The 25,503-nt window shown below is 39.4% G+C and overlaps 1 protein-coding gene across 1 annotated transcript in view; it reads right to left on the bottom strand.

Moving 5' to 3' along the window:
• Positions 1–2,616: 2,616 nt before the first annotated feature.
• LOC122974960 (thyrotropin-releasing hormone-degrading ectoenzyme-like) overlaps positions 2,617–25,503 on the bottom strand; it is a 198,390-nt gene continuing 175,503 nt past the window's right edge. Inside the window, exons 15-21 of the mRNA XM_044343061.1 lie at positions 22,085–22,232; positions 21,802–21,905; positions 20,829–20,936; positions 14,589–14,756; positions 8,147–8,287; positions 7,963–8,044; positions 2,617–3,404 (exon numbers count right to left, since the gene is read on the bottom strand). Of these exons, the coding sequence (XP_044198996.1) occupies positions 3,252–3,404; positions 7,963–8,044; positions 8,147–8,287; positions 14,589–14,756; positions 20,829–20,936; positions 21,802–21,905; positions 22,085–22,232 (904 nt within the window). The 3' untranslated portion in view covers positions 2,617–3,251. The remainder of the gene's footprint in view (positions 3,405–7,962; positions 8,045–8,146; positions 8,288–14,588; positions 14,757–20,828; positions 20,937–21,801; positions 21,906–22,084; positions 22,233–25,503) is intronic.

The raw sequence follows: 25,503 nt of genomic DNA, 5'->3' as shown, positions 1-25,503 counted from the left end.
ACCCCCATACGAACAGTCATGTAAAAAGCCACATCATCTGCAAACAATAACACTTGACATATTTCTACAAGCCGAATAGCCAGACAGTCAGTTATCTTGTTTTTATTGACCTTATTTTACTATCTGCTGCTTTATTCATCCATCTGGGGATGGAAAAAAAAGGGTTTATTGAAAGCTAACCATTGATACAAAAATCAATCCTAGTGTTTGTTGTTGTTGTTGTTGTTGTTGTGAGTTTAGTTTCTGTCCAGCAGCTGCAGCTGATGGGCGTCATTCAACAACTTCTTGGTTTTGTGCTTTGTGAAGCCAAAGAGTTGAGTCTGTTTAGTTTTTTTTTATTTGTCAATGGTTTAATCTCCATTGTTTACAAGTCTCCAAGTTGCAAGTCAGTCAGGAAGGTTGTCATGGTAACTATGGTCAGTTTTATAGTCCCATGACTCCTCTGGGATTTCCAGGAAGAAAATACTCTCTAAATTAATTTATTCTTCAGTTGAAGCAGTCGCTCTCAGGAAGTGAAACGTCAGTCATGTTTTATGGTTTTATGAGGTTACTAAATAAGTAGGCAGCTCATTGGCTGACAGTGCTCAGGTGGGTGGAGTTTAAACAGACTGTTTTGTCAGAAATTGGCTCCCAATTTTGTTCACTACTGTGTTTACTTTCTGCACTGGAGTTTCTAAATTTTGAACTTTTTAGTGTCAAAAATGGCCACAATGGAAGCTGCGTACTCTCTCACAAAAAATACTTTTCATCTGCTGATAACAGATGTGTAAAGTAGTTATAAGGCATTAAACCTTGTTAGTGGCAACTCAAAAAAGATGATTAATTAGCCCACAAAACCTTAATTTTCTGCTAACTTTAGAGAGACTTTAATGAGTGTGAAAGGGATGAATTTCTGACACATCTTAAGAGTTTGAGGAGGAAACAGTTCGGTGCCTTGGATCATGAGACCAGTGCTCCATAATTTTAGTAAAATCAACAACAAATAACTAAGAAAAAACATGTTAGGAGAAACTAATTGGCAAGAAACAACTCTTGTTCTCCTTAATTTGTTCTTTTTTCATGTCTTTGTGTTGTGAAATCACCAACATCTGTCTTGTCTTTTTTAAATTGATTTTGTCAGTTCTTTGTTGCAGGAACCACTTAGTTTTAGGGCTAAAACTAACAATTATTAATGATAACTAACAATTTAGATGATCAATTAATCTGATTATATTCTCAATCCATTAATTGTTTGGTCTATAAAATGTCCGTAAATGGTGAAAAATATCAATCACTGTTTCCCAAAGCCCAAGGTGACGTCTATAAATGTCTTCTTTTGTCCCAACTAACAGTCAACAATCTGAAGATATTCAGTTTACTGTCATAGAGAACTAAAGAAACCAGAAAATTATTTTATATTCATCTGGGAAGCTGGAATTTTGACTTTTTTTTTCTTAAAAAATGACAAAAAGCGATCGAATGATTATCAAAATAGTTGGTGATAAATTTTGTCAACTGATCATTGCAGCTCTACTTACTTCTTACTTCTATCTTTTTGTTCTGTCGTAATTATTTTAACTGTGATGCACTTTGTATATTTGCTTTGAAAAGTCAATTATTACTTTGTATTCCACAATTATTTGGTCATATCATATAGATAAATTTTGATTTATAGATGGAACAGAAGAGATGGGAGATCCGAAAATGGACATTTCACATGTTAAATTCATGGGTGGGGTTTATTCTATCCATCATGTCTTGATTACAACTTTCCTACATCCCATAATGCCTTCTATGTGAAAACCCTTGTTTGTTTGTTTTTTTTACTTTAAGCCTTTTAGAATCTCCATCAAACGTTTTTTTTTTTTTCCAGCTCCACTTGTTCAAACACAAAACACAAACCACAGCATCGTTGCTCCTCAGCGGGAAATTATTCCTTCACATGTGGCGTTTTCTGGTGCTTAGAGCAAAAAAATTTCGAAGCTTTTATATTCAAAGTAGATTTTTTTGAAGCGAGGCTCCGGCAAAGCTTTTCAAACTTGCTGATATTTTGATCCAGAAGAAACAACAAAGTTGCTCTTTAAATTCAAGCTGAAGCAGTTGTGGAGTGTTAATGAGTGTGAATGAGTCCTCTTACTGCTGTGATCAGAGGACATAGAGTCCGTGTAGTGTTAATTGCAGCTCTGTTCAACGATCGACATGCAGCTGACTCCTGGGAAATCTGCCTTTTTTTTTTTTACTGTCAACTGGTTTAATGTAGCAAAAACAGAAAGGTCCAGGCTCTGATTAATGCATACTTCATCTTTAGTCAACCGATCAAAACCCAACAAATTATCCACTGAATATTTCTCTGAAGATACATCGTGGTCTTTATTGTTCCTGGTCTGTGTGGGCTCAGGTCCAGCTTCTGTCAGGTCCATTTAAAATATATTCAAACAAGACAGTCAAAGGTCTTTTTCAGACTTGTCATGATGTTGAGATTGGACTTTAGAAGCTGTCAAAATTCAAAACTTTGGCATTTTGGTGATGAAACAGTGTTTAACGTGTGTCACCTGACAAATATCGGACTTAAGGTCACATCACAAAACATGTTGTCCTTTTAACTTTCAAGTTCAAAAGGATTTAAGTACGTACTGATCATGTGTCAAGTTGTTTATTTGAAGTGTACAGTTAATAGTATAGCCTACATAATTCTTGAAAACATAATGTTGTTTTTGAAGTCAAGAAGCAACCATTAGCTACTGCTGTAATATTGGATTTTGCCAATTTCAAGAATATATTGGCTGATAACATTTTGAGAAAAGGCAGAGTTTTGTGTTATTTTTAGGCTTTTAATGTGAAACATTTCACAAATGTTAAATTGAAATGTTTTTGGTCAAATCATCTGGTTCGATTTTAAATCATAAATTCTTGTTCTTGTTGTTAATCTGACATCTGATTCGTCTCTCTGTGGCTGTCATCAGTCTTCAGGGCGATATAGTTATTGGAGAGTTTGGAGGCTAGCTGCTAGCTAGCAATGACTAATTCATCTCAGTCACCGCTAGCTTGTCTTTACTTTTTTACAGCACAGAAACCAGTTTAACCAGATCAGCCACGTGTTGAAGAAACAAATAATCCATCTGAAATAAAAAAAATTTTCTTTAAAAACAGAACCAGTAGAGAAAATAACCAGTCAAGTCAGTCTTTCTCTTCATTCTAGCTGACTGCGTTTGTGAGCTTGTTAGCTTAGCAGTCAGTTTGCAGTCACTTTACTCTCGGTAAGGTGCGTAGCGTTAGCCATGGGAGGGGCTCGGAGGTTTGCGCAGCCACTGGTAGAACTGCCGCCGGTGGAGGCGGTGCCAGCGCACGTTGCCCTCAACGATCTCTAGCGCCCGCGGCAACGCAGGCCCCGCCCCCACGCCACTGGACTGGATGAACTCCTTTAACTGAGGACAGAAAGCACAGGGAGAAGGGCAGACAGACAGGGAAATAATGAAGGGAGGAGGGAAGGTGAGCAGGAGTACAAGATATAAGGAAGGGAGGAAAGAAGACAGGATAATAGAAAATAAATTAGATTATTAAAATGATCAAACACCTCTGTAACAGAAAAGACAAATATAGGTGTAGCAGCTGCTACCTGCTGTGTTCATTACACCCTGATATGAAAGTGTTGGACAGACCAAACATACTGATGATTAACTGTCTCACCAGCAGTGGAGCTGAACATGTTAATTTTGTCCTGAAGGAGGCGTTAAAGCACAGATTGAATCATTAAAATGTTCATATGTTGGTGAAGGAGAATCTGATGAGTACAACTCATGAAAATCTTGGCCAGTAGTGGTTGAGATGCATACACTCCATGACCAAAAAATATTTGGATAGGAATTTGCTCCCAATTCCTGTTCACAGGGCTTTGCTGCAGGGATTTTTTGCTGCTCCCATTCAGCCACGAGAGGATTAGTGAGGTCCAACACAGATGTCGGCTGATAAGGTCTGGCTCACAGTCGGTGTTGGATGGAGTTTGGCTCTCACTTTGTTAGTGAGCGTCGCATCCAAGGAGGAAACAAATTCTCAAAAATTTTCAGTCCCTGTTTTGTAAGCTTGTATAACCTCCTGCTTTTCCACCATTTACAGCTGACTGGAGGAAATCAAGCAGGGCAGGAATTTGACGAACTGACCTGTTGGAAATATCCTGTACTTCTATCCAAGTGTCTAAGTTTGTAAAGTTAGAAGCAAATACAGTATGTCATTTGTGATTTTGGGCTTTATATACTGTATATAAAACTGACGACTTGATTTTGATGGTAAATATTTAATGCACCTGCTAATTATAAATGGGTGCTGCATACTTTTAATCGTATAACATGTTGTACTCAAATTGTTTGAGCAAAATGTCGGCCGGCGGGTCAAAAATTAAAGGTTACTTGATGTTTTAATAAAAGAGGACTTTCCTTTTTTTTAATGACAGCTGAAGAGAAACACTTGAGCTTGAAATGCGTGATTAAAACTAAACGTCTTCTGGTCGGTTGCTAATTAAAGAGAAACACTTTGTTTTAAAAGGTTTATAATTAGAGGTAAAACTTTCTCGCATGAAAGCAGAGGTATCAAAGTGAGACTGTGTGTTTAAAGGATGGTAATTAAATGGAGAGTTTCCAGCATGAGAGACGAGGTATTAAAAGACAAACTTCATGGTCAAAAGAGAAACTTTCTCTTTTTAAGTTATGGACGGAAGAGGAAACTTACAGTAGTATTGTCCAGAGTTTGACAGATTCACTGGAGCGGAGGAGAAAATCCATCCCTTCAACTCACTTTAATACTGTTCATATTGTTAACTCTGCTCTCTTTTACTCCTGATCCATCCTCTCTTTCTCCTCCTGCCCCTCTTTCTCCTCTATCCTCCCTCCGTAACGCCTCTCCTCTCTGCCTCATCCCGAAAAACACATCTTTCAGAACACTAATGTCTACTATCAGTAACATGATGCAGTTTTTTTTTTTTTTTTTATATTCAAGAGTCCCAATTTAATTTGTGGTGATTCAGACGTTTCATCGATACTCGAGGCCACGTCGAGGCTGTTGCCATACCAACGGGATTGCTACTTGTCTCCAACAAAATTGTTTTTTTTTTTTTGTTTTTTTTGTGCTACAGAAAGTATTCATCACAAGATATTTATTCAGAAACGCCCACAACCTTTCATGTTTGTGGAAAATATACAAGGTTGTGAACATTAGGAAGTTGGATTCAAAACAAACATTTTTCTGTCACTTCTTGTTCCGTTTTTTTTTTTTCCTTCTGCTTTTCAGTAAAGATTTTTTTTGAGTTTCATGAAAAGCAAAGTTTTAAAAATAAAATAGAAATGAATATGTGTGGTGGCAGTGAAACAAAGAATATTATCACTGCTGTTGCTTTATTACATTGTTGATAGTAGGAGGGTCACAATTTCAACTCTAAATCGAAGATCGATTGAAATAAATGTTCGATTTCGACCTTTGAAATCAAAAGCAGGATTGGCGTTTCTCTCTGTATTTTTTTTGTCTCCATCCTCGCCAACTTGCGCTTGTCCGGCGCACGTCTGAAGACAAGAAAACCGTTTCAAAGACGACACAGCGTAGCTTACCGGTAGCCTGCAGCTGCGTTACTTTACTCGATACACCGTGACCGCTGCCGGAGTTGGAGATAATGAAGAAAAACAACAGAAACGCTTCCCTGGAGTCATTTTGCCTCACCGTGAGTTGTCATTTACAGAAAAACTACATTTTGAAAGCTATGCTTCATACTTTGGTAAAGTTGGAAATATATTGACAGATTCTAACTTCCTGGATCAATAACTCATAAGCGAAACATTGTTAAAACGTAAACAACGTGTCTTTTCTACTGTAGTAAGGTAAACAACAAGCTACAACCTAACTGTTACCAAAACAAACCGTCCTCCGAGCCGGACTGATAACATCGGTCTGTGTGTGCGGCGGCTGTAAGACGAGTACACAGAGACCGTCTACAAAGTGCAAAACTTAAACTTAATTTAAACTGTTGTTGATAAGTCTGTCATCTAATGACTCTTCTTTTGTTTTTGTGTTTAACAGTTTGTTCCCTGTTGATTGGTTGGTTTATGGCCTTAGTGTGGTACATTCCCCAAAAAATATGGCGGTTATGTCACACTTGATACCAGGCAGCCGATCCTTTTATAGAAGAATTTGAAATGTAAATGACAGCAGTCGGGCCATAAAACCAGCGATCTGTTGATCTTTACAAATCAAGACTCGATAGTCTAACTATCAAGGAGCTGCCAGTTATGAAAAAAACGTTTAGATCGAAAATCGAATCGTGGATTTGAAGAATGGTGACACCCCTCATTAAGAGCCGGTTTTGAATCTTAATCTTCTGGTAACTTGAGGTATTTCTGAAGGTCTTGAGGACCTGCAGTTGACGTCTCAGCCTCCAACAGTCATCATACTGGTGGACAGAAAAGTTGTAAATGACGACTTTCATATTTCAAAAGAAAAATGTGGACGATCTGAGAAACCGCGATGAGGAACGACTGAATAGAACGAGTTAAAGGAGCCCAAACGAACATTGAAACATGTCTTTCTTGCTGTTTTCATTCCTCCTGTTCATACTGACCATTAAAAGGTTCCTTCATAGTGCTTTTAATATAAGTGAGAGTAGCTGAGCGGTCTTCAGTGGTCTTAATTAGTCAAATCAAGTGGATATCTTCCACTTGGAGTTAAAGTCTTTTTTGTATAAATTTCCCTCTTTTTGTTGCTTATTATCCACTGAAGCTCAACAGGGAAATGCAAAGAGGAAATTTAATACTAAAAAGACTGCAGCTCTGGAGGAAATCTGTTTGATTTGACTGAAGCTTCACATTAGCTTCAGATAAACCTTTAAATACTCTTTTCACAGTAGGAGGACTGACTTTTGTCCCACATCATTTACACTGAAAACACATTACAATGCAATTTAATGGCCGGTATAAACAGGAGGAGTGATTACAGTGAGCAAAAACCTCTTTCAGTGTTTGTCTTAAGACACACTTGAAAAATTGTGAAACTATCCTTTGAGGTTTGTAGCCAATAAGAAGGTCTGTAATCATGGCTGATCATTTTTTTTAGCTATGCAGGAAAACATGTATTATTGTTTTTTTCACTGACTGTGTGGGATGAACCTGAACGCACATTTTACTTATGATTTAGTTTTTATTTATTTGTCTAGGAGGGATTGTTCTCCAGGTCAAAAGATCCAGATATCTCCAGATGTGTTAGTTGACGTTGAACGCAGACACATGCTACCGTTTTTAGGAACGTAAACAACTAAGAGGGAAGAGTACAGGAAGTACGGAAGTTCAATAATGTCTATCCACTGCAAAAAAAGGAACGTTATAATGTCTTGTTTTGGGATTTTTAATTATCAAAGACAAATACTCCTGTCAAGCACCATATGCACTTTAGGTTATTAGACTTGTTTCAAAGTAACTGGTCTTTGTAAGGTATTCAGTCTATTTTTCATCTCGAGCTCACAAGAAACAAGTCTGAAAAGTGGATTGCTCTTTTATCATTCAATATCCCACATCTCTATTAAGAGAAAACAAGATTGCTTTGCTTAATTTGAAGATATTAATTCCTAAATTGAGTCAAATTAAAAAGTAGACGCATGCTATAACTCATAAACTCATAAACTGAAATGACTTTAAAGACAAATAATTTAGTTTCAAGCATCTTTAACTCAAATTTCTGACAGTTAATCTCTTATCTGAAGCCAAACAGGCTTTAATATAAATGTTTTTTAACAACTAGTTTTAAGTTTAGATCATGTTTGATAGTGGCTAGATTTGCTAGTTTCAAGAAAACTTAAGTCATATTTGCTGAACCCACTGGCAGATTTTCATCCTTGAAATGATCAAATTTCATTAGTTCAAAGAATATTTTGTACTATTTCAAGTAGGGGAGTGTTTGCAGTGTGTGTGTGTGTGTGTGTGTGTGTGTGTGTGTGTGTGTGTCTGTATTTACCTCATTGAGTTCTCTCTCAGTGTTCAGGAACTCTGTGACTCCACCGATTAATTTTGAATTCATGAACAACGCTTCACCGTAACTGAACAGAGAGACAGTGAGAAAGTCAGTTAGTGTTTCTGTTGGTTAAAAGCATTTCGTTCGTCTAAAACTTCACCAAACTTCACTTCTCCGTCTCTCTCACCGCGCGTTGAGGACGTCCCACTTTTCTCTGAAGTATTTCCAGGCCAGGTTTCGACCCTGAGGGTTCCTGCCGACGTGGATGATGACGTCGATCACGTCCTGCTCCGGGACCAGGTCAGAGGTCAGAGACAGGTTCAGTAACCTGGGAGACACGGAGAGAGACAGAAGGGCTCAGTAACCACGGTGACAGTAATTGTTGAGGTCAAAGGTGGCTGTTGTGGTCTTGAAAAAGTTAAACTGTGCAGCAATGTTAAAATGTTATGAATTCTCTCTCACAAATGCTAGCATGCTAATATTATGCTACTGTTCATATTAGTGTAAAACGTTAGCATGCTAATGTTAGGGGGGGATAGTGAAGAGACTATTACTATTGAATTACTACTAATACTATTTGTATTTGTATCTGTATTTGTTGAGGCAGCAAAATGATTTGTATTTAAATAAAAGTGGAAACAGGCGTAACAGTTCCTCCGCTGCTGTTGCACTGTGCTGCTCTGTCTTGTCTGCCAGTGCGCTGTCAGTGTCCTCTTTTTGCGTTGTAATGTTATCAGTTATGAATTTGTTTTTCACTGTGTGAGAAAACGGACGTGTAGTGTGAGAGTGTGTGAAAAGTGTCAACTGCATGAGTCTCACGGTCAGTGTGTAAGAGTTGGCAGCTCTGATTAGCTTGTACATCATGAGATGTTTCAGCACAAAAACATCAATATGCTCACTTACATGATAAAACTTTAATCTGTGGATCTTGTTTTAGCATGAATTTTAAAATTCATAACAAAGTTAGTGTGCTAAAACATTATTGTTTACATTAGCATGGTAGAAGTATGATCTTAATCATGGAGATGTTCTAGTCTGCTGTATAATATTTAAACATGTGAACAAATGTTACTATGCTAATGTTTGTTAGCATGCTAAAATCTTACCGACCACAGCAGAAACTGTTAGAGAAAATATTAGAAGTTGATCACAGTCTCACAATGTGAATAATATTTAAACATGCAACAAATTTTTTACTATGCTAATATTTGTTAGCATGCTAAAATAGCCTGTGGATCATGTTTTAACAGGTTTACTTATTATACTACTGCTTATATTACTGTAAAATGTTAGAATACTAAAGTTTCATAATATGCTGAAACATTAGTTTATAAATGTTTTAGCATACTAACAAACATCAATATGCTTATGTACAACTTATATACAATAAAATATTAGATAAAATATTATCCTGTGGATCTTGTTTTAGCATCTTTTAAAATCCTTAACAAAGTTAGAATGCTAAAATATTAATTACTGTAAGTTTTATTTAAATTAGCTTGGTTAAAATATGATCTTAATTATGGTGATATTAGTGTAAATTTTAAAATGCTAACATTGAGATCAAACTTGTAAAGATGTAAGATGTTTTAGCATACTAACAAAAATCAATATGCTTATGACATGATAAAATATTAGCCAATGGATCTTGTTTTAGGTATTTTAAAATCTGTAACAAGGTTAGCATGTTAAAACATTAATTACTGTAAGTTTTATTTACATTAGCATACTTATCATAGTGATATTAGTGTAAGTTCTAAAATGCTAATGAGTTCTAGCCTGCTAAAATACTACAGATGGATCACTACTGTCTCACTATGTGGATAATATTTAAACATGCTAACAAATTTGACTTTGCTAATGTTTCTTAGCATGCTAAAATCTTAGCCTGTGGATAATATTTTAGCTCACCACCAGCAGAAACTGTTAACAAAAAATATAGCATAAAACTGTCAGCCTGCTAAGATGTTTTTATTCCTCTGTTGTCTTCAGAAAGCCAAAGTATTAAGCTGTAAAACACACAAGCACAGGCTGTATATCAGTTTGTGTAAATTAGGCAGAAAAGGTCAAGTTGGCTTTATGGAAACTGACATTTTGTATTTTTTGCGCTGCTGTTAGGAGCCCCGCTGGAAGAGGTTTCTGTCAAACCAAGAATCACTTTCAACTCTCAAACTCCCAGCTTGTCAGTTATTGTGGGAATTCAGGGATTTGCAGAAAGGGTTTGGCTGTACAATCCTGATGATTTAGACGTATAAACACATCACATCGAGTGTATTTTAAGATGTGAGGATGAGAAAGATAAAGAACCAGAACGGAGAGAGAGAGAGTTTCACAACTGGACTGATGTTCATTCATCCAACACGGTGTTCAGTTTACCTTCATCTTTCTTTACTTTCTGTTTCCATGTTTCTGTATTTTTGTGTCACTTTACTCTGTGTGTGTGTGTGTGTGTGTGTGTGTGTGTGTGTGTGTGTGTGTTAGGTGGTTATTTGTAGCGGCCGTCTTTTCATTAAACTCCAAAATCAATTTTCTCTCTCTTTCTCCACAATCCCTCTGCGCTGAAACCATTTCCTATGTGACCAATCAGTGTGTTTCTGTTTTTGATTTTTTTGTGTACGTGTGTGTGTGTGTGTGTGTGTGTGTGTGTGTGTGTGTGTGTGTGTGTGTGTGTGCGATAGCTGCTATCTGAACATGCAGTACTACCACTCTGATTGCAGAACAGTTTACTCTGGCTGGAAAATCAATACCTGACATGCACACACACACACACACACACACACACACACACACACACACACACACACACACACACCGATCTGTCTCACTGTACAGTTTTGAATGTGTGTGTGTGTGTATGTGTGTGTGTGAGATCCATCCTCTTGCTATTTTTCTCAACGAGAGATAGCGGCAGTTAGCTCCTGATGAAATACACCGCTGTTAACACACACGCACGCACACACACACACACACACACACACACACACACACACACACACACACACACACACACACACACACACACACAGGGCTGGATTTACGTACAGGCACGGCCTCGGGCGAATTTTCACAGCACCTTTCATTCAATTTGCTCTGTTTTCTGTTCTAATACGGCATGAAAATCTACTTGCAGACTTGAAAAACTTTCTGCAGTCAAGAATTAATCACTGTCAGCATTTAGTCACCTCTATTTATTTATTTTAAGTTAAAGTTTTATGGTAATGAAGTTGAAAGCGTTGGAAACTCACATTCAAGATTTGGGAGTCAGCAGCTGAAAAGTGTTGAGATCGATGAACTCTGTTGTCACAAAATCCAAATTGAGCTCTTATACTTTCTTTAAAGCTGTGCTAATCAGTTTATCTTATTTTTATATTAGCATCGGATCAAATGGTTACATTTAAAGTGAAGGATGTTATTCCTCTCAGCTCTAAGGAGTGTTTGACCAGCCTAAACTAAAGAGACAAAAAAAACTTGACCCCTATTGGTCCATAAGAAACATTTCAAATATTCAGCAGCTGATTGGGTGGATGTGGGTCACGTGTGTACATCACCGCTACTGGACGGCACAGCGGCAACATGTCTGAATGAAAATATGAAACGAAAAGCACAACAGCTGAAAGATCTACCGGAGAAAACCCCGAATTGACTGGATATTTCAAAGGCTGCTGAGTCTTCATCTAGTCGACAACTACATAATAACTCCTGAAAATTAAATGAAGATAAAACTGAAAATCCTTCAAAACAAAAAGAAGAATTGCTGTTTAATAATAATCTGGGGAAATTAACTCCCTGGATCTAAACTTCAGTTCACACATCAACAGGAACGTAGAAAAAACACGAAAGTTTATAAATCATAAAGATGCTGTGATGCACTTTTAACTGATCTCCTGAAAAAAGCCACTAAAGAGACACATTAGTCCAGTTTTAGCTGCTCAGCTCCGACTTCCTGTAACATGTAGAACTGACTTTAAGGTCTTCCTCCTTATATACAAAGGATCAAACTATATCACCAAATCCCTCGTTAGCTACTTGCCCTCAAGAACGCTGCGATCATCTGCTATCAGATATATACAGCCGAGAGAAGATCGGTAACGAACGCGCTGCTGATAGATGTCAGGAAACCAGCTCGCTAAATACTTTCAAAAGAAAACTTAAAACCTTAAAATCTCTTTACTGGAGCATTTAAATAGCTTTGCATTCGCTCTCTGCTGCACTTTTAAAATGTTATATTTTAATTTATTTCATACAGTTGATGCTTTAACTTGCTCTTATCAGATTTTATTCCTTCATTATTATACATTCTATGTATTTTAGTTTCACTTTAGTTTACTTTTAATTTCATTTTCCATCTTATGTCACATCAATGTTTTTTCTTTTTCTACATGCTTTTATGTCGTTGTTATATAATTGTTGTTGTAAAGCACTTTGAGCTGCATTTCATGTATGACAGGTCCTATACAAATAAAGTGATTAAAGCTGAGGGCTAACACTAGCACGGTAGCTAGCTGTGACTCACAACCATCTCATTAAGATAAAGAGTCTGAGACACTTCAACCACCCGATATGTTGCTGCAGAGAGGACACAAGAGGCTACACAGTGGACAGAAAAAGGAAAAATCAAGCAGATGAATCCACTGAACCTGACTGAGCGATCAGGCCGAGACAAGTTTAAAACAACAGTTTTTATCGCCACCTTAGATCAACTCGTCTGGATCGCAGGTTTCACTCAGTATCCGTCTCTGTATATATATGAGAGCAGCTACCCTCCAGAGGAAATATGCAGCTGATCTGGAGGAAGATTTTGTGGATGAAATTGAACAATTTAGAGAATTTATTAAAGAAAACAAGCTCAGCAAGGTCACCGCTGCAGTTTATAAGAGGAAGGAAACTCCAGTCTGTCTCCAAATGTTGATTTAATACTCCGACTATTTATGACTTTGACTGTGACCAAAGCCAGCCAGCGGGGAGCGTTGAGAACTGGGACTAGTTAAAAATAGACTAGAGATCAACAACCAAGCCAAAACAAACTGAATCACCTGCCATTGATGTCCATTCAAAGTGATATCCTGCCTGTTTACCTCATTAAGGACTTCTCAGTCAGGAAAACAAGGAGAGGAAACTTCTAAAGGCAGGAATCTGTATTTATGAATGTGCTGCAGTGTTTATTGCGTTTTTATAGCTTTGTTTTATTGGAGTATTTCACAGAGGTTTGATTTGTGTCTGTCAGGATGTTGTGCAGCTTGTAGATGTGAAGGCTTTTCTTCTATAGAGAGGTTGTCTCAGTGTAATATTCCCAGCGTGATATTACACGTGGCATTAAATGACTTTTTTTTTCTGGTAAAGCATGAGGAGTGAGCTCACACAAAGGGTAGCCCCGGGGGGTCCATGACCACCTTAATCCTCCACTGATTTCAGGTCAATGTTTAGGTTTTACAGCTCGCAACCAGCACCAAACTACTGACAGACGAAGTTAGAGACGAGATAAAGAGGCAGATATTTCTCACAGGAGTTAGTGGAGAGTAAAAACAGAGATAAAAGAGAGTAAATATCAGACTTACCTTCATCAATCTGTGTCTAAACAGTTTAACCAGCCAACACAATGTATTTATACTGTCATAATATGTCAATGTTGTGTTTACAGCTTGTTGTGTTGCCCCCCAAAAGAGATTTAAACAATATAGTATCCTATCGATCATAATAATAATAAATTAGATTTATACAGAACCTTTCAAAACAGCCAAAGACACTTTACACAAAAGGAGAAAAAGAAAACCGAGCTTAAATAATAAGAAACTGAGAGGTTAACTGGTTAACTGTGGGCTGAAAGTCTTAGCAAACAGGTTTTGAGGGCTGGTTTTAAAGAGTCCAGGGTGGGAGGGGAAGGGAGAGAGATCCAGAGGGTGGGGGGGCCACGCTGAAGGCTCTGTCTCCGAAATTGCGTCGAGGGAAGGAGAGCGGACCCGAGTCTGAGGACCGCAGGCTTCAGGAAGGTGTGTGTTGGTGGAGGAGGGGGGGGGGGGGCTGGAAGAGTTTGTAGGTATTTCACAGGGAGCCAGTGTAGGTGAATGAGAGTCGGGGGTTGATGTGCTGCGATCATGTTTACTTATATTTACATTGTGCAAAATCGTTTTTAAGGAATACATTCCAGTGTTTCCCAGAGATCTGCTGTATGAAGGTAATTATATGAACAAAAACAGCTCGTATGCTGGTGAAAAAGTGAGTAAAGCACAAGACTAAGATGTTTTTTATGTGTATTAAAAGCAGAAGATGTCGGAGGGTCCTTGAACGCATCAGCAGGGGGAGTTTTACAACAGTTTGGTGGAAGCTGAGTATATATAAGAGCTGCTATTAGTCGATTAATTGCCAATTATTATGATAATCAATTAATCATTTTGAGTCATTTATTAAGACAGAAGTTCAAAATTCTCTGATTCCAGTTTGTTAAATGTGAATATTTTCTGGTTTCCTTAGATAAATTAATCCTAGAATGTAAATATTCTCAGTGGGATCAACACAGTGTGGTCGAGGTTTATGATCAGATCAATAATATTCATTAACTGAGCTTTAAAAGCAAACAAATGTAAAAAAAAACAAAAAAACAAGCTGTTTAAAACGTCTCTTATTCGTGGTACCTGTTGAGCAGGAAGGTGTTGTCCGAGCAGGTCAGAGCCTCCAGCAGGATCTTCTTCTCTGAGACGGCGTTGGACGAGTGAAACTTCATCCAGATGAACTCCCACACGTCCTCGTCCATCAGACTGACCCCGGTGCAGTAAACAATGTCTCTGATGTTGGGAGGAATCCTGAAGACACGAGGACAGAAAAGACCAGCACCACAAAAAATATAAAAGTGTTCCACACTTGAGGTAAGAAGGTAATAAAAACCAGAAAACCCTGATAAGACAGGTGCTGTGGATTAATCAGGAGAGAGACGTTAATTAAATTAGACGGCTCCGTTAAAAACTCCTGCAGACACGGGTCATAAAACGCAGACACAAAGAGAGACTCAGGAGACAAGCGGGACTCCGAAAGGTCTCAGGAAGCCTAATTGGTCCGAGTGCTTCAAAGTTTATTGAATCAGAACATGTTTTGCATTTTCACAGTAGAGTTTGAAGATTATTGCAGCAGCACTGACAGTCCGACCTGTTTCCCAGCAGCCCTTGTTGGTTGTAAAACTGCATTTGTCATGTGAGTCGTACTATACACGCTTTAGGAGACTTTTTAAAGGGAAAAAACTACAAATTTAAATGTTTAATCTTTGGTTTTAATGTCCAGAAGTTTTCAGTTGAGCATATATGAATAAATAGAGGAAACAGTTTGAGCTCCAGATGTGTATGAATCATGTTGCTGAGACGTTCTGAGTCTTTAGTGATGTTAAAACATGTATCGATTGTGCCGATCGTTTTGCTAATTGTTCCAGTCGGCGAAGCGTGAATGTGATATAATTATGATTAATATCGAGCTGAGATATCAAGTTTTGAGTCTGTATGATATATAACAACACCTGGAACAACCTCAGCGCGACAGAGATGTGACATCATCATCAGGAGGAGGAAGGAGGGAGTAGCTGAAGCCCTGGGTTTTGACTCGCAGGTGACATTTTTCATGTTCATCTCAGGTTTTTTGGAACTTTGACCAACAAACATTATAAAAAATCTCAAAAAAAAAAAAAAAAGAAGCAGCATGATACATCCCCCCTTTAAAATGTTGCAGTGCAGCATCGCCACTCTCACAAGAAGAGGAATAACGGTGAAGTCAGAGTGGATTAAACGCTCCTCTCGGCTTGTTGCAGAGGTTGCAGCGATAAGGAGAAACATCAAGGTGGAGCCTCGACGGGATTAAACAACAAGGGCGTGCACTCATAGAGACGAGGTTACTACGGGTAACCGCTGCTCCTGTTGTTGTTGTTGTTGTGTTTCCTACACTAACAGTATGGTTCTGACACACACGCACACACACACACACACACACTAACACACACACACACACACTTAATGCCCCAGCTGGTCAGTGGCCTGAATCATCCGCAAAGCAAAAAGCTGAACATTTCCTTCACACTATGTAATGTGTGAAGGAATGTGTGTGTGTGTGTGTGCGTGTGTGTGTGTGTGTGTGTGTGTGCGTGTATGTGTGTGTGTGTGTGTGTGTGTGTGTGTGTGTACTTGACCTAAATTGTCACTAAACCAAAACTAAAAACTTTCATCACAATACAGTGAGCTCAGCTGTGCATGTGTGTGTGTTTATGCTTTGTGTGTGTGTGTGTGTGTGTGTGTGTGTGTGTATGAGAGAGAGTGCAGAGTGAGTGATGCAGGGACAATTACATCACTCACCGACCTGGGAAATCATTTTAGAGATGCTCCACTTAAGAGCAAGCTTCAGTACACACACACACACACACACACACACACAAATACACACACACACACACACACACACACACACACACAAATACACACACACACACACACACACTGGCTAACTTCCATATTACTGCTGACTGTGGTGTTACAAGTCATTCTCCACAAAACATCTGCCAAACACAGCGTACCGACGTGTGTGTGTTTAAGCAGATAATATCTAATATGCTACCAGGTTATTTATCTTATGTAAAACTTTAATCACCACTGTGTTTACTGCTACTGTTACTGTATTATTATTACATGTATTTCTGCAACCGAGGCTGTTATCGCTAATAAAAATAACAGTAATCATGCAGAGTTTTTCTTTGCAGGATATAAAATGGAGGAATAGAGTCTCTGGGAACCTCCAGATGGCTCTGATCCCATTAACTAACTGTGTGTGTGTGTGTGTGTGTGTGTGTGTGTGTGTGTGTGTGTGTGTGTGTGTTTTAACAGTCTGTAGAGGATGTTTTATGTCCTAAAGCTCTTTCTCCTGAAATATCTCTCCCTCCCTCCCCCGCATTCTTCCTCCTCATCAAACTCCCACTCCGACAGTTAACATGTCTCTCCACCATCTGCTCTGTCTGTCTGTGCATATGTCCGCCTGTCTGTCTGACTCCGCCGCTCCCGACGTCACTCCCACATTCTGAAAATGTCTCCGTCAGGCCGATGAAACATTTAACAGTGTCTGACAGAGTGACACGAGGCTCGGTGGAGGAGTTTAGACCTGACTAAAGGTGACTGCTCACTGTTAACCCCGACATGTACATGAGGTGTGTGTTGAAGTGAGTGTTGTGTGTTTACACGGTGGAAACCGGTACGACGGTTGAGTGTTGAGCTTTGTCTCTTGTCTGCTAGCGCTCGAAGATCACCTGCTCTCGCTCAACTAACGTTCTCTCTGCCTGCACCTGACACGCTTTCTGCTCGCTAAACACGCCTTCTCCTTTAGCTTAGCTTACTGTCTGCTCAAACTCAACACACTTTCTGCTCACTCTTGACTGGCTTTCTCGACTCACTTTCTGCTCGCTCTCTGCTCACGCTCAACGCGTTTTCTCCTTGCACTTAGCTTACTGTCTGCTCACTCTCAACATGCTTCCTGCTCACGTTCTGCTCGCTATTTGATTGTGCTCAACACGCCTTCTCCTTTAGCTTAGCTTATTTTCTGCTCGACCTCAACACGCTTTCTGCTCACTTTCTGCTCGCTCTCTGATGTTGTGCAACATGCTTTCCGCTCACTCTTGACTGGCTTTCTTGACTGACTTTCTGCTCGTTCTCTACTCACGCTCAACACGCCTTCTCCCTGTGCTTAGCTCACTTTCTGCTCACTCTCGACTTGCTTTCTGTTTGGTCTCTGCACGCTTTCTGCTTACACTCAACTAACTTTCTTTCTGCTCGCTCTTGACTTGCTCTATGATCGCACTCAACTCACTTTCTGCTCGAGCTCAATACCTTACTGATGAGAGTGATTGATGATGATGATGATGATGATGATGATGATGATGATGATGATGATGATGATGATGAAGGCATTTCGGACAAATAAGATCTTTTTTGTTACGTCACTGTTTGATTGGTGAGTTTAGTAAAATTCGTGAGGAACCACCTTCATCGCCTCACAGCTCTGCTGGTCGGCTGAACGTGATGGTTCTTCTCCAGGAAATACTCTGGACCTTCATGATATTTACATGCTTTGGATCAATTTGGATAAAAATCTTTGGTTTTTTATCAAACTGCAGACAGAAAACTGAGGGTGAGGTAGGATTATTCCATCATGTGAGATACTGTAAGGCTGCATTATCAGTTGTTTTCTTCAATGTGTATAAAATGATCAATATTCCCTGAAGCTCATTAATTTATTAACTTGACTTGTTTTGTCTGACAGTAAACAGTCAAAAACCCAAACATGTTGGGTTTATTATCATGGAAAACTGTAAAAACTAGTTAATATTCACATTTAAGATGTTGGTTCTGGCGAATTTTTGGGCATTTTTGCCTAAAAATGACAATTAGCTATCAAAATTGTTGCCAATTAATTCACTAATCAACTAATCATCTAATTATTTCAGCTCTAGAGTACTACCATGTATAGTAGGGGGTCAACAACAAACCTTTGCATTCACAAACAGTATTTTGATCCATTGTTCATATAAAAATATTGATTATTGCAGCTTTAAGGTGTATTTTTGCTTCATTAGCTCATCTGATCTTAAGGTTCTGTCTTGAAAAGAGTTAAAATCTCGACTTTCTTCATCTCAGCACTGCGTTTACTGTGTAACTGTAGATACTTTCTGCTTCTCAAGGACTAAAAGGACAGACTTTTAAATAAATATGTTCCTTTATTTCATTTAGAAATAGAACAAATCGGCTCTTCATCGGGTACAGAAGTAATTGTCATTTAATCAAATGATTTGATAGCAAACGTTAGGCCAGGTGGAGGAATTACAGCATAGAAAGAATGAATATATTACACACAGAGAGAGTGAAAGGACCAGAGAGGTTAATGGGGGTCCAGCAGCTCATTGTTAGCCCAGCACCCCCTGCTAGCTTAATCCCACCATAGCCACACACTGCGAACACATTTGAAAACTGATCTTTTTTTGATCCATTTAGGCTCGATTACAATAAAAACCTCCCAGTGGGACATAATTAATATTCCAGTGGGATGTAGGTGATAAAATATTAGCTTTTATCCGCCGTTATCACACTCATTGTTCCGGACGGGATTTTAGCTGAAGTCACAGAGCAGCAGGAGGCAGCGGACGCAGGTGAGACGCAGGTCTGCTGTGAATGTGTTTAACTCATTCATATCAAAGGATTTAGTGTCGCTGTAGTTTCATCCACATCAGAGAATCACATAAACTCAGTTTCAGGTGTATTTCTCTCTTTTTATCAGAGGTGTGAAGGCGGGTCAGATGAGCCGTCTCCTGACGACACTTTCAATTATTAAAGCGGGTCTGTAATTAATACAGAGAGGAAAATCATATACATGTGCTCCCCACAGATGGGATTAAAATCACCGAATAGAGCATGAAATATGAAAAAAAAAAAAAATCACCCCTGGAGAGATTAATCCTTCATGAATGTGGATTTATGTGGCGTTTTTCCACCTCTGAAAATGGAGCGTTTCCAAATTTAAAAAGGCCAGACTTGTGTTGTACTGAGGACGGGGGGACGGGGGGGGGACGGGGGGGGGGGATGGAGCGTTTCCAAAAGGCTGCCATATGGTTATAATGTAAACTGCTCCCTTGTTGTTCGTTTTGTAAACAACAAATACATTTTGAAAGCTGAGAAAAAAAAAAAAAAAAACCCTGAAAAACACTAGAAAGAGCATAAAAGTAGTGACGGAGCTGTTGTTTTTTGTTGTGAACAAACCTCTGACATGTCAACCTGTAACTGCTTCCTCCAAGAATCAATTTATAAAAATCTGCCTGATGGAGTCTAAAACAGTGCTTAATTTTTTTTTTTTTTTTTTTTTTTTTAATTTAAGCATGCCTCTTATCATCAGCTCCCCGCTGTTATGTACAGAACACCAGCATCTGTTTCTATTTAATTTGCTGTTTGAAATCTAATTTTGCAGATCTCGTTAAGGACCCGGAGGGAGCGAACGAGCCGGCAGCACATGAAAGAATTAAAAAAAAAAAAGTTAAGCAGACAAGAGGAAAACAGAAAGGAGAAGAAGAAGAATGAATGAATGAAAAGATGAATGAAACAAACGGATCGATGCGATGGGCTGAAAGTGACCCGTCGGCTGCGTTTCATGTCCTGATTTTTAATTTTACAGGCAAAACAAGTATTAAACAACTATTTTACAGCATCTGAACAAAATCACAACCTGTAGCGTCAGACACTTATTCTTAGATTTCATTTCCAATATCTTGGACTCTTATTTCTCCTCCATTATTCAATAATAACTCTCAGCACACATGAGACTGGTCTGGAATTTAAAGGCGCCCTGAGGAGGTTTCTGGTAAACAAACAGAAGTTATCTTTACATTCAGTGATTGTCTGTCTACATTTTGAAACATGCATCGTTTATCTCCATGTTTTCTTCTTCTTCTGTGGTTTTTTTTTTGGTGCATTAGAGGTGAAAAACTCCACAAGGAACCTTTAAGTGAAGCTGACTTTAGCATAGATCTGGTCTGTCTTTAAAAAGTTTTCCACACTGACAGTATAACATATAGGATATGTTGCGTGTCGGCTTGTTCTAACATTTCATTGATTCTGTATGATGTCGACGCAGATTAATATGTTCAAAACCAGCGGAGACTACCGCGGCGTGAGGCTGAAGCCAACGTGGAAAAACCCAGAAGTGCAACTCCAGTGACAGCTGATAGACGCTCCGACTGACTCTCAACTTCTCTCTAGAAACACTTTTTCTTCAACGAGTCATTATGGTCTCAGTCTTTAATAAGTGTGCTGCAGCATTGATGTCTGCCGTGTCGGCTCATCTGCTGCTCTGTTCATGCGTGTTCGTACCTGTTCTTGTTGCTGGAGATCCAGTCAGAGATGTAGGCGACGGCCTGACGGTGGCACTGTTTGTTCCCGAAGCTACAAGCTAACATGATGAGCTCCCGCTGTAACTCCCTGCAGACACAGAGAGAGAAGACGAGGCTGTTTAAGTGTCTATTTCAGCCCAAGACTGAAACCAAAGGAAAGTCTTCATCCAAAGATCCCGTCTTTGTAATAAGCAACGCTAAACATGTCATGTGTCACATTACATTACGTCTGCTTGAACATTTGGCAAAAAAGAAAAACAAAACTCCACTGTCTTTTTTCACACTGAATTTCAACCATATATATTTAAGAACTTTCTCCTTGCAGATAAGTGAGGAGGTTTTATCATTAAAGGGGCATTCTGCTGATCTTATACATGAGGAGGACGACTCAGCCTGTGAATGTGAAAATAGTAACTGTATAATTGTAGAATATATACTGATATAATATATAAAAATGTTAAAATATACAGTTTATTTTATAGATTTTCTAAAATTTGAAAAAATACCCTTAAATATATCGTCTTGGCTGGAGAATAAGACTTCATATTTTCAATAAAAAGCCTGCACAACAAACTGGAGGTGTGGGAGAGTAATTAAAGACAGATGCATTGTGGGAAATGTAGTGTTTCTGGAGCTTTATTTTACACTAGAGACTAAAAGCCAGACAGAATATTTCTACCTCTGCTGCTTCTTTTTTTATGCATCTCTAGTGAAGCTCCCTTTATTACTTGCAAAGTGTAATATAAATCGATGGAGTGGCAATTTAAACTCAACAAAAGAGGAAAAAAAACTAAATAAAAAATCTGTCCTCCAGGTCAACCTTTAGTTTAGGACGAGAGAGAGACACTTTGGTACCAGAAGTGTTTTTATTTAATACTGATTGGACCACAGGAAGCCTGCATCATGTGTGTGTGGTGTGTGTGTGTGTGTGTGTGTGTGTGTGTGTTACGTACTCAGTCTGGTAGGACGCCTGCAGGACGTTGCCCTCGTTGCCGGGGCCATTCGTTGGCCAACCCATCTGATGGTACCGTGACGCAACCTGCTTCAACACATAGTCCTGTTAACACACACACACACACACACACACACACACACACACACACACACATAAAGTGTTAATTAACAGACTCCCAGTTGTCAGCACTTAAGAGACAGTTATTCTGCTGAGATGGAGACGTTACCAACTGACTGATTGATTGATTGACTGATTTAGATACTGATCGATTGATTGTTTACACTGAACAGGCTGTATTCATCTGTGCGGTCCAGCAATTTGTCCAGCTGGTAAAGCGCTCGGCTGGCAGCGTGCCACGGCAGGAAGGACGTCTCCTCTGGCAGATAGCCAATCAGCTGCAAGGAAATGCCCTGGGGGAGGTACCCCGCCCTGAGAGAGAGAGAGAGAGAGAGAGAGAGAGAGAGAGAGAGAGAGAGAGAACAGGAAAAAAGGAGCAATTAAAATCGGGGACCATCAGAAATTTCTGGACAAAAACCAAAAAATGTAATTTTTATTTATTGAGTCAATGATTTTATTTCTCCACCCATTGCAGCAGGCGCCAGGGGACTCAACCAACGTCTACTGGTCACAAAACCTAGAAACCAATCAGCACGAAATCCCAGAATGACACCATGAACACAACGTCTACAAAACAAGTAAATAAACAGGACAAAACGTATTTTTTTGAGCAATAAATCAGTTTTATAACCTTGAATGTTACCACTTCAGAGACAGTTACAACTAGCATACTGTAGATGAAACAACAACACATTCAGTACATTTTAACAGGATACAGATGTAACAGCTGATCCGTGGCGCCATTATCATAAAACATTCTGCTTTTCTCAAGCGTTGATGCATGCTGACAGTAGTAGGTTTAATTACTAATTTATTGGATTGTTTTAAATTATAAAAGATTAGAAAAAAAAAATATCCTAAATGTGCGATATCTTGTCAACTCATCAGGATACAGAAGTGTCCTACTTCCACGCGTTGATGTGTGTCAACTCTCCAGAAAAGCAGCAAGTTTATGGAAAGTTCTCCCCGCGGTTACGGCTACCTACCGCTACGTCTGCATGATCAGCTGACACAACATGAGCAGTGTATTCATCGTATGTTTTATTTACTTTCCTCTGTTCTTGTATATGTTTCGGCCATGTTTTTCTTTCTTTTTTATTCAAATTAAACTAAATAGATAAAATTATTGTGTTTTTTGACACATTTGACCTTCCGTATGTTGAACTTTTATTACACTCCTTCTCTTTCCTGCACAATCCAGGACACACAGAGGTGCATTCTGGGAAATGAAGTCAATGTGAAGCTAGATCCTGATATAGATTTGACCTTTAATGCTCACCCTTATTTTCTGTGGTGTGTGTTTGTGTGTGTGTGTGTGTGTGTGTATAAACTACACTATGAACACATTAAGAAAAACTTAACTTCTAAATGCCACCGGAGCAATTTAGCAGCCCGGGTTACATCCACCAGCTCATGAATATTGACGATCCTCTTTTGTGCATTCATTAACATTCATGATGTTTTGGAGGCGGGAGGAGAAGGCACTCACCTGCTTCCTGTACTGACCTTCAGCCCCGCCCACAGCTCATGAATATTAACGACGCGGTCCGAGGACAGAACTCTGAGAGGTGGTGTTAGTTTTATTGGTTTTATTCTGATTATTGATGTTCAGCCGTGAGAGAGAGAGAGAGAGAGAGAGAGAGAGAGAGAGAGAGAGAGAAGTGACCGCAGAGAAATTTATGACTTCGCAAAGCAGACTGAGGCCGAGCGGTGACCTTAAAGACGGAGCTGTCAATCAAAGTGACTGACATATACACATAGAGAGGAGGTGAATGTACTTTTACTGAATGTTTTTTTAATTTACAGAGGCAGGCAGGCAGGCTGGGAGAGACACAGACCTGCACAGAAAGTTAATCTGTTTGAGATAAGACCCTCTAAGTCTTTGAGCAGCGGAGAAACTCTAAATTCCAGACCATCATATTTCCATAATCTGTCTCATATCCAACCCCACCAACCTCCACGCACTCATCCCCATTCCCATCATGCACCTGGCCTCTGAGATATTACCATAATCCATACCGCCTGCAGAAACTTCCTGTTTACGCCGCTCCGACCAAGGCAGAGAGAGAGAGAGAGAGAAATGATGGTCACCGTGGCAACAGCATCCAGCTATTGATCCGTTCGCCTGTTTATCTGTCTATCATTGTTTTACATTTTACCACACATCGCACTTCCACGTCACACACCCTTACTGTTCGCATGTGAGCCGTCGTCAAGGCAACAACTCTCAAAACAACAGAAGTGTGACTCTTCTGTCTACTTACTTTCTGTCTCTGCTGATTCTCCAGAAACATTAAGAGGCGTTCTGGCAATCTAGTCGTCTGTGACTCATACTTGCTCTTATTTTATTTTACTTTTTATCACCCTCTCTTTACTTCCTCTCACCTCTCATTTCCTGTCTCTTTAGATTGTCTTCTATTCAAATATGGCAAAAAAAAAAAAAAAAAGAAGAGAAGAAGAGCTCCACAGATTTTACACATCAGCATGTGTTTCCAGGTGTTGTACCTGTAAAAAGTTGTATATGTACAAGTTTGAAAATGAAAACAAAAAATCTGAGGGTTGTGGAGTTAGAAGGAAGTGAGGTTACCAGACCTCTGTAGGCTGCTCCTCATATCTGCTGGAGGCTAGTAGCTCCAGGCTACATTAGCCGCTATTAGCATAACACACCTCAAACACCGACCGAACTGTTGCCAGATGAGTTGCGGGTAATGTAGGCACTGTAATTTTGACAAAGAAGAAGAATGTGTGGAATAAAAAACACCAAATCTCTTGTTCTGCTGCATCTGTTTGGATCATTTTTTTTAAAAACCGTACAAATCAGCGTAGTACTCATTTAAGACGATAATGTGGTTTTATACACCGTGCAGGATTATCAGATGTACAAAGTATCCACGATAAATGCTTTGAACCAATAACAACTCATAAAAACTCTCTTCACATGGAGTATTTATTATAACAAGGTTCAGGAACAAGACCGCGTCCCTCTCTTTCACTAAATTCAATCACCCGTGCATACCTGTATAAGCGTGTCTAACCCCTTTCTCTCCCGTACGTCTCAGTTCTCACGCCCCCCCCAACCCACTTTCTTCTCTCTCCTCTCAACGGGCGGCACGGTGGCTCACAGTGGTTAGCACTTGTGCCTCACAGCAAGAAGGTCCTGGGTTCGAACACTGGTCCACCATCAGAGACATGCTCGTTAGAGTTAATACTTCCACATAAGTGATTCTTCTCGTCCTATTCTAGGAACCACAGGGGGATGACGAAGCAGAAAAGCTCATCGAGACACGTTTCCCCCACCCTGAGTCTCGACCCCGGGGTTCCTAGACGATCCAGCCTCTTTGTGATTCCATTTGGTCCCCGGTCGTCCCAACGCCACCGACCCCATCATCCCACCGTACACGACCCAGACCAACCTTCAGCTCCCATTCATCCCCTGGCAATCGACCCCCTTCATCCCTCTCCTCGACCCGCCTCCAGCCCACCATATGCTCTCCTCATCAATCCTGAATCCTCTCGACAATCCAAATAAATCTACTTTTATACCGTTCAAACGGCGTGGTCTTTGTTAGTGAATCTGTTCTGA

Source organism: Thunnus albacares, chromosome 23 (assembly GCF_914725855.1).
Source record: "Thunnus albacares chromosome 23, fThuAlb1.1, whole genome shotgun sequence".
Taxonomy (NCBI): Eukaryota; Metazoa; Chordata; class Actinopteri; order Scombriformes; family Scombridae; genus Thunnus; species Thunnus albacares.
This window is presented reverse-complemented; position numbering and strand designations above follow the sequence as displayed.